Source organism: Delphinapterus leucas, chromosome 16 (assembly GCF_059928025.1).
Source record: "Delphinapterus leucas isolate spDelLeu-1000000601 "Yukka" chromosome 16, BTC_Dleu_Yukka2, whole genome shotgun sequence".
Lineage (NCBI taxonomy): Eukaryota > Metazoa > Chordata > Mammalia > Artiodactyla > Monodontidae > Delphinapterus > Delphinapterus leucas.
In genome coordinates, this window is record NC_143144.1 from 81,608,684 (window position 1) to 81,618,543 (window position 9,860).

The 9,860-nt window shown below is 44.8% G+C and overlaps 1 protein-coding gene across 2 annotated transcripts in view; it reads right to left on the reverse strand.

Annotated features, from left to right (window-relative positions):
• The window catches only part of C16H10orf90 (chromosome 16 C10orf90 homolog), a 230,286-nt gene extending 220,933 nt beyond the window's left edge, over positions 1 to 9,353 (reverse strand). The window contains exon 1 of one of the 2 annotated variants that reach the window (XM_089898351.1): positions 8,535 to 9,353. In XM_089898351.1, coding sequence (XP_089754477.1) covers positions 8,535 to 8,774 — 240 coding nt within the window. In that variant the 5' untranslated portion in view covers positions 8,775 to 9,353. The remainder of the gene's footprint in view (positions 1 to 8,534) is intronic. The other variant, XM_089898352.1, reaches the window with a different exon arrangement.
• Positions 9,354 to 9,860: the final 507 nt, after the last annotated feature.

Below are 9,860 nucleotides of genomic sequence, written 5' to 3' on the forward strand. Positions count from 1 at the left end.
AGGACCAACTCTGAAGTCCCCTAGGTCCCCAGCTATTGCTGTCAGGACAAAGGCTGCTTCCCTCTCTTCTCCCCCAACACCTTGCAAGAAACACAACCTCAGAGGAGGATGTCACTAAGGTAGAAGCTCCCTTCTGCCGCTCCTAACTGTGTCTCTGCGCGGCCTGCATCATCTATCTGGGCCTCGCAGAATTTTCTCTTTGGAAAAACAGGGCTCATGTGCCTCGCACAGCTGTGGTGAGGATCAATGAGGCAATTCAGGGACCAAACAACACAGTCCCCTTTGTTCCATCCCCATCTCAACTCTCCTTGCACGGAGTGGTCCAGCCACTCTGCTCTCTGATCATATCTCCCCCCACCCCCACCCCCCGCCATGCCCCTTCACACCGGCTTTCTCAACACAGGCAATTCGCACAGGTTTCTTTGTCATTTTCTCTTTGGCTCATGTGGTTGGAAAACATTGGTCTGAAACTTCCAGATCAAGGTTTCAGACCTGTATCAGAATCACCTGGTTTTTATGTTAAAAACAGAGATTTTTGTACTCAGCCATAAAAAAGATGAGATAATGTCACTTGCAGTAATATGGATGGACTTAGAGATTGTCATACTAAGTAAGCAAGTCAGACAAAGACAAGTATCATATGATATCACTTATATGCTGAATCTTAAAAAAATGATACAAATGAACTTATTTGCAAAACAGAAACAGACTCACAGACATAGAAAACAAATTTATGGTTACCAAAGGGGAAGGGGGGGTAGGGATAAATTAGGAGTTTGGGATTAGCAGATACAAACTATTATATATAAAATAGATGAACAATAAGGTCCTACTGCATACCTATATATTGAATACAGGGAACCATATTCAATCTTATAATAACCTATAATGGAAAAGGATACAAAAAAGAATATATATATATATGCATAACTGAATCACTTCACTGTACACCTGAAACTCACACAACATTGTAAATCAACTATACTTCAATTTTAAAAATGAGAACATGTCACTCCTCTGCTTAAAACTCTCCAATGATTTCCCAATGTACTTAAAATAAAATCTAAAAGCTTCAAAAAAAAAAAAAACGAACCAGAGATATCTGGACCCCACCCTTTCCCAGAGCCCAGGGGTCTACATTCTTAGAAAGGTCTCTTGAGGATTCTGAAGGACACTAAAGTATGAGGGCAATTCAATGCTTTATGAGGTGACAAACCCCATTCAGATCCTGGTAGGTCTTCAAGAGAGGGTATAACTTACATGAAAAAATGCCCTGACTTAACCCTGGCTTTACCAGGCAGGAATCAGATGTGTGTGAACACACATTCTCAATAATCTGTTGTCAGATGGAATTTGCAGCTGACCACAGGACTGGGTGGGTTCTGAGTAGAAACTGTGCATTCAGCTCAAGGACAAATTAGTGACTAATCTCTGAATTGCTCGGGGAACAGAGTCAAGGGTATAGGAGGTCATAAGTCCCTGTCACCTGGCACTTTCAGTGAGGAGAAGCTAGGAAGGGGATGTTCACCCAGTTGAAACAGGACTTCTGGCACAGGCGCAGCATCCTCAAAGCACTGGTCACAATTAGCTTGGGTCCAGGGGCCATGTCTTCATGCCATGGCTTTGCTTCAAAGTTGGGGATGACAGAAAAAGGCACATTGGAACTTGAACACCAACAACGACTCACTTTTACAGAATGCTGCCTCCGTGCCAGGCCCAAGGCTCAGCCTTTATATAGAGCATCTCCCTTATTCCTCCCAGCAATCCTATAAGGCAGATGTCACCATGGTTCCCATGAACACAGATGAGGAAACTAAGGCTCAAAGAGGTCAGGAAACTTGCCAAGGTCACTCAGCTATCAAGACCCCAGAAAGAGGGCTTCGCTGGTGGCGCAGTGGTTGAGAGTCCGCCTGCCGATGCAGGGGACACGGGTTTGCGCCCCGGTCCAGGAAGATCCCACATGCCGCGGAGCGGCTGGGCCCGTGAGCCATGGCCGCTGAGCCTGCGCGTCCGGAGCCTGTGCTCCGCAACGGGAGAGGCCGCAGCAGGGAGAGGCCTGCGTACTGCAAAAAAAAAAAAAAAAAAAAAGACCCCAGAAAGACTCCATCCAATGCCCTGGGTCTTGGTCACACTCCCTTTTCATCTACCATCTCTCCTGCCTTGGTTTGGCTGAAATGTGGACGTAGTCCCCCCACCCATGCACAATTTCCTGATGGAAGTTGGCCAAAATGATGTCAGATAGGTCTTAGGAGGCTTGGCTGTAAATATTCCAGATCAATTTGCACTTCATCTTTCACAGACATTCACAGTGCAGTTAATCTGGAGACCTCAGTCACCAGGTGTGCTTCCTGACACATCAAAACTCATCTCAGACCTCTGATCTCTCGTGCCTCTTCAGGACCTCGCCCCCTGACGGCCAGCCTCCCATTGGCAGGAGCAGGGAGGGGCTGGTGTGGCAAATGGGCAGCACTGATTCCCAAGGGTGGTCGCTCCATCTTTTGCCTCTTGGACTCCTTCCTCCTGCATCTGGACAGAGGCTACCAGCCATTGTCAATGGATGAGTGTTGAAGCTTCTAGGAGATTCTAGGAGGATCACCAAGTACACTCTCAGGTCTTGCACATGAGGCAGAGGTTTCTGACCTGGTCATTGGGTGGCAAAGCTAATTGAAATATTTATTGTCCTTTGCGAAATGTCCTTTTCTCAGTCCTGACTCTGGAGGGCTCAGTGCCTTCTGTGTAGCCAGAGCCACCAGCATATCCCAGGGAAAATCCCACTCGGAGGCCAAGTCTTCAGAAAGAAAAGTGAAACTCAGAAGACTCTGATCTGGCTAAGTCTCTTCAGCTTGGTTGGGAAATAGGTAAATTGTTTTGCACCTTCTGATCGTTGTGAGAAGAAAGGGAATGTTTGTGTCACCTTCTGTTTGGCCTCAGTGACTCCTTTATTCCCTGAATAAAGTAATCTTGAAGCCCAAGCACTTAAAACTTGAGTGCTTTTATTTCATACTACCTAAGGGTTCACTTCAACCACTGGAAAACATCCATCAAAGCCCAGAGTGGCATTTCTCAACTCCAGTGGGGCGTCAAAACCACCTGGGCAGACACACCTTCTTCCGGCCATGATGGAGCAACCAGACAAAAGCTATGAAGAACTGTTTCCAGACACTGGGCACAAGAAATGCGGGGCTACGAGGGGTAACCAGAGAGGTGAGCCCTACAATCGTCCCCACCTAGAAGCAGTTTCCAGGCTGTGTATTGGAAAGGGGACGCTCGAGAGACCCTGGGGTCTCACTGAGTGGACAGGGCAGGGGTGCGGATTCAGAGAGGCTGAGGTAGCTAGAATTTGTGCAGCCAAGTACCAAGGAACAGCAAGGAAAGAGAGTTTCTAGCAAGCTGCCAGGGGGCCCACCAGTCTTTGGCCAAATACTCTCTTGCACATGCTTAAGGGAAAAGTGCCTGAATCCAGGAAAAGAACTGCCAGACAGTAGTAAGTTGGACACTCCCAGGGCCTCACCCAGAGCTGGAAACCGTTTGTGTTTCCACTGGCCCTGGTGGAAAGGTCTCACGTACATGGGACATTAAGTTGAGTCCTCACAAGGATCATGCCTTAATAGTGGGGCTGAACTATGGAAAACAGTATGGAGGTTCCTCAAAAAACTAAAAATAGAGCTACCATATGATTCAGCAATTCCACTCCTGAGCATATATCCAGACAAAACTATAATTCGAAAAGGTATATGCAGCCCTATGTTCACAGCAGCACTATTCACAATAGCCAAGACACAGAAGCAACCTAAACGTCCATCGACAGATAAATATATATATGTGGTACATATATACAACGGAATACTACTCAGCCATAAAAAAGAATGAAATAACGCCATCTGCAACAACATGGATGGACCTAGAGATTACCATACTAAGTGAAGTAAGTCATAAAAAGAAATACAAATACCATATGATATCACTTATACGTGGAATCTAAAATATGACACAAATGAACTTACCTACGAAACAGAAACAGACTCACAGACATAGAGAACAGACTTGTGGTTGCTAAGGGGGAAGGAGGCTGGGGAAGGGATGGAAGGGGAGTTTGGGGTTAGCAGATGCAAACTATTATATGTAGAATGGATAAACAACAAGGTCCTACTGTAGAGCACAGGCACCTATACTCAATATTCTGTGATAAACCACGATGAAAAAGAATATGAAAAAGGATGTATATATATGTATAACTGAATCACTTTTTTGTACAGCACAAATTAACACAAGATTGTAAATCAACTATACTTGAATAAAATAAACTTTTAAAATTAGTGGGCCTGAATTAGCACGAGATCAGGGTTCCTCAGCCTCCACGCTGTGGACATTTCAGGCTGAGCAGATCTTTGTTCTGGGCGCAGGGGACTTTGTCCTGGGCACTGCAGGATATTTAGAAGCATCCCTGGCCTCTACCCAGTAGGTACCAGTAGCATCTTTCCTGAGTTGTCACAACCAAAAATGTCTGCAGACATTACCAAACATCCTGTCGGGTGTGGGTGGAGGGTGAAATCCCCCATGATTGAGAAGCACTGCCCTTGACTAAAATCTGCCGAGAAGTAAGGCTCAAAAGGATCAAAGTGTTTTCAAGGAACGGAAACTCATGCCAGAACAAAGTTCAATGCTCTTTAAAGGAATACAGCAAAATCAAACACCCACTCTGGGTCACAAGAGCCCTGGCTGGGCCACAGGCATATGTAGTTTGTAAAGGTCACCATGAGAAAACAACCCAAATGTCCACCTGCAGATGAATGGATAAAGAGAATGTAATATACACATACTGGAATATTATTCAGCCTTAAAAAAGAAGGAAACCCTACCATTTGTGACAACATGAATGAAACTAGAGGACATTATGCTAAGTGAAATTAACCAGTTACAGAAGGACAAATGGCATGATTTGTCCTGCATGACTCCACTTATATGAAGTATAACAACTAAGCAAATTCATCGAAGCAGAAGATAAAATGGTGGTTGCAGGGGCTGGGGGAGGGGGAGGGGGAGGGTGGAGTTGCTACTCGATGGGTATAAGTCTTCAGTTATGCGAGAAGAATAAGCCCTAGAGCTTTCCTAGACCACATAGAGCCTACGCTTAACAATGTGGTACTGTTACTTCAAAATACGTTAAGAAGACAGATCTCATGGTAGGTGTTATTACCACCAAAAAACAAACAAAAAAGCAACACGCAAAAGAACACAAGGAAATTTTTAGCAGTGATGGATATGTTTAGTACCTTGATTGTGGTGATGGTACTATGGGTGCGTGCATATGTCTAAACTCCTCAGAGGGTAGACATTATCAAAAAGATAGATAAATATAAAAAAATAAAAGTTTGCCATGATTCTTCTATTCAGCCAGAATTGAGCACCACAGCCAAGTCCAAAAAAAAAAAAGGATGAGTAGGAAGGGGAGATGGAAATGACAGAGGTTTGGGGAAATGTTGAGAAGCATAGCTAAATGGTGATCACCAAATACAGAAACTTTCCCTGGTCCATCTAATGATTAAATGTATTAGAAACTGTCATCTACATGAAGACAGATGGGTGAGACTTGGCTGGCGTGCCCCAGCCCACGCCTATCATCAGAATGGTCTCCTCGATCAATTAACAGATGCCCACTCACATTCCAACTCTGGGAGATGTGAGCACGTCTCTGGATTCTACGTGGCTTCCCTTCTAACGTCAGGGAAACTGTCCACACCCTGCTTCACAGGGAATCTCAGAAGGTGGCCAGGCTTGCAATGTTGACAGCGGCCAGAGCTCAAATAAAAATCCATCTCCTTGCCCAGTTATGGTTATTTTGATGTCCGAAATTTATCGGGTATCTCTGCAGGAGGAGAAAGGCTCTGAACATACTGTGGTTTTAATAGTTTGGGGCATGTTGGAGTCAGCACGGATCAAGGCTTTGCAAACATGCAGAGAATGATCTTTAGCCCCCTCACCGCCACCTGCTTCCAATCCCCGCTGCCTTTCAGATGTGACAGTACATATGCTTGTCATCCCTATTACAAGGCAGTTTAAGCAAGGGAATGAGTATGGCTGGACCATCCCTGGGCCAGAGTTAGGTGCGTCCCAGATGAGAGGCAGCATCTCCAAGCATTAACACAGCTCAGGAGTAAGGTCACAGTTTTAGAAAAATGCCAGCCTTAGACTTTAAACTCAACTCAAATACATCTGTATGTCTTCCTGAGGAGGACTTGAAATCCATAAGGTTTTTACAGAAACAAAATCTCCCAAACTCACTCTTCCTGGAGAACCAGCCAGTTCCTTTAATCTAGCACCTTTGTGCATTGAGAGTTCACCCCAGTGACCGTGCTCATTTTTCACCCCATCAGGTACTTTATGGTTAAAGCCCTGGCAGATGAACCAATGGCCTTGGAGCCTTCGAGAGAGAGAGGAGGGGTCACTGGGCCAAGTGTAACAGGACCCAGAGGCTGTTAATTGGGCTCTCGTCAGTTCAGCTTGGAAACTGAGAAAGAAAGCTGCCTTCTTGCTGGGTTTCCTAACCTAAATGGCTGACATGCCCCAGTGGGAATAACATGAACAATTCAATGGACGTGGAATATTTTAAAGTGAAATGTTTTTGCTACTAAAAGAACAGAGCTCGGAATTCAGAGGGATCAGAAGCACAGATCCTATCTGAGCTTTCAAACTTGGCCTGCCCTTGAGTGGAGGAAGCAGGCCCTGCCTGGACCGCCTTTCAAATCACAGACATAGGACTGTCCAGCTGACCAGCCTGATTGCTGTGGGTCTCAGACTCACCTGAACATAAGACTTTAGACTCCAGGTTACACTCAAGCAGCAGGCACACGGCCTCAATTGTTGGCTGTATTTGGAAATGTGGCTTGGGGGGGGGGTTGAGTCACACAAAAAAATGCTGTAGCTGCAACTGTCAGTATAATAGATGTTTTTTACAATCTCCTACAAAGATGCACTTTTCCACACTGTTACCTTCAATGTTACTATAGGAATAAACAAAGCTTTATGCATACCAAAGAAAAAAAAAAAAAAAAAGGAACACAAGAGCCGCTCTTTGCCATTGAGGGTAAAATGGAGCCATGAACACTTTTTAAAAAATGCAAGCTGAGGGCTTCCCTGGTGGCGCAGTGGTTGAGGGTTCGCCTGCCGATGCAGGGGACACGGGCTCGTGCCCCGGTCCGTGAGGATCCCACATGCTGCGGAGAGGCTGGGCCCGTGAGCCATGGCCGCTGAGCCTGCGCGTCTGGAGCCTGTGCTCCGCAACGGGAGAGGCCACAACAGTGAGAGGCCGGCGCACCGCAAAAAAAAAAGAAAAGAAAAAAAAATGCAAGCTGATATAATTCAACAAGTTTTTCTCTCTCTCTGGAGGACTGAAAAATAACCTCAGTGAAATTGATACAATGATAAAATTCTGTCCCATCTGATTAATTCCTTGTGAATAATAACATCTCTGGTTTCCTTCAATTATATTCTAATTGCACACCTCTTGCTCTGGTCAATTAAGCAATGAACCAATGAACAACTATTACTGAATTTAATTAACACCATTATTTCCGTGGCCTTTATATCTCTGTGGTGAACGTGGAAATTCACAATCCCAGGGCTGGCACTGGGAGAAGCCAGCCTTGAACCCTGCAGAACAGGTTCTGACATTGCTCTGGAATAAGGAAGCCCAGTGTGGGGAACGAAAGACCTGGAGTTTTTGCCAGAATTCACGGGAAGCCTTTCCTAATAACAGCATAAGTATTCAGAAAGGTTGCCTTTCCATAAAACATTAGCAATTCGCATGTTACATTTATCAAAAGGGATGCGTAAGTGAGCTATATGGGAATCAATTACAACGTCATTCATAATTTAGTCCATGTACTATAAAGCACTGATCAGATTTCATGTGTGTTTACCTTCTGAAGGATAACTGCCTGTGGCTTATTCTAGTTTTAGAATACAAGAATGTTTCAGAGCAATGTGTTTATCTCACTTTGAGATTCTAAATCTCCCAAGTTCTTTTTCTCCCAGAAAAAGTCATTTCTGCTTGAAAATAAGAGCTCACCCTCAAAAAAAAATAAAAGCCCATTCTTACTGGTATAACTTAAATCATTCTACTTTAACTTCATTGAGGCAAGGCATAGATATTCTCCTGCAAAACCCATCAGGAAACAAACAGGAATTTGTTTTTAAAAAGAGATGACTGCAAATTTACAGAGCTAAGAATATTTAACTCCCAGAAATGTACCACAGTTTCTAAAGGTGGATACAAATTATCCAACTGTTTGGCGCACTATTAAATGTTGTAGATGCAGACATGTATCACGTGTAAATTAGTTATCCACTATGCTCCCGCCCCCTCATATTTCAAAAACTGAAGTAAATTAAGAGATGAGAAAGTCTTTTCCAAATACCTCAGGAAAAACTACAAACCGACGATTTACCAGACCAGATAGAACATCTGACCTGTCTGTTTGATAACGCAACACTCCGTTTCTCTGAACGAGGTGTGTGCCCAAATTCACCCTTACCTCGTATCTGCTGGCTGTCTGCTCAGCTGTTTTCAGGCCTTGATACATATGAATGATACAAACTTTGGCTCTTCTCTGGGAGGGAAACCAGTTCCTCTTCACGAAATCCATGACCATCACATGGTTTTTCAACTCTGTACTAAACGTTTTGATCTGAAAAGTCCGGTGGACGGCTGTTTCCGCGTGGCGGGCAGCATACCCCTTCTGAAGAGTTTTTGTAGAAATTCCAGACTGCTGCATGATACGGGAATCCTGTGACTTCAGCAAGCGCGCCTGGCAAACACAATTTTCTTTGTTTAATCCAGGTATCGAGTGCAGCAGGAGGCACTTGGGAAGTGCCTGGGCTCGACCTCTCCTGGAGTTTTCCAGCTCCAGACCTAGTTGTTCTCAAACCCCAGCTGCAAAGAATATAGGATTTGCACGTGGGAACCTCGAGGGTGACCTTTATGTGCTATAAAAATACTCCTTCTGGTTGCTGTCTGCCCGGCTCCAGCACTTCCACCTGTGTTCTCAGGTCGCTCAAAATCTTCTCTGATTTCAAAGGCACATTTCTCTTTCCCGCTGCATTCAAGTTCTGAACACAGGATCCACCTGGTTACCGCGAGGTCCAATATGTTTTTCAGTCTCCAGCCCCTCGAATCCAAATAAATTATTCACGGGGCGCTGTACAAAGGAACCAGGAGTGATAATTGCCGCTTTTTAGAATTCCTGCTTTTTCTTGCCAGGACTGAAAGGAACAAGAACAGACTGCTACTGACACAAAGGGTGACCTCAGCCCTGGAGAAGATAAGAAACACATTCAAGTGAAAAAGAAAAGTCGAGCACAGAGGCAGTGATGGGTACAAGCTGGCATCAGAGACACAGAGCTCGGGTAGGATGTCCTGGTTGCCACTTGGGGGAGTGCCCTGGCTTAGCTGAGGGCTCTGGTCCCCAGCCAACCCTGGGAATCCCCTCACCACCCAGAGCCTCAGTTTCCCCATGAGGAAACTTGGAATAATAATGCCTGCCGCTCACAGCGTTGTTAGGAGGATCAGGTGAGAGAAATGGTGAGCAAATAGCATGTAATAGAGTCACATAAGGCATCATTTCCAAAGAACAGTTGCCTTTTTCCTGCCCAAATTAGGCTGAACACAGTTCTCCTCATAGGGAAGAACAAATCCGCCTCCGAATCAGCTCTGTTTCTTTTACTTTAACCTTTGAATTCTATTGCTTTTGCTACAAGTTAAGAATGTTGCCTAGAGCCTGAAATATACAGAGAGCCCATTCTCAAGGCTCTGACCTTTATGGGTGTAACACTTTTCCATTCATATAGAGATAAAAAGTTGC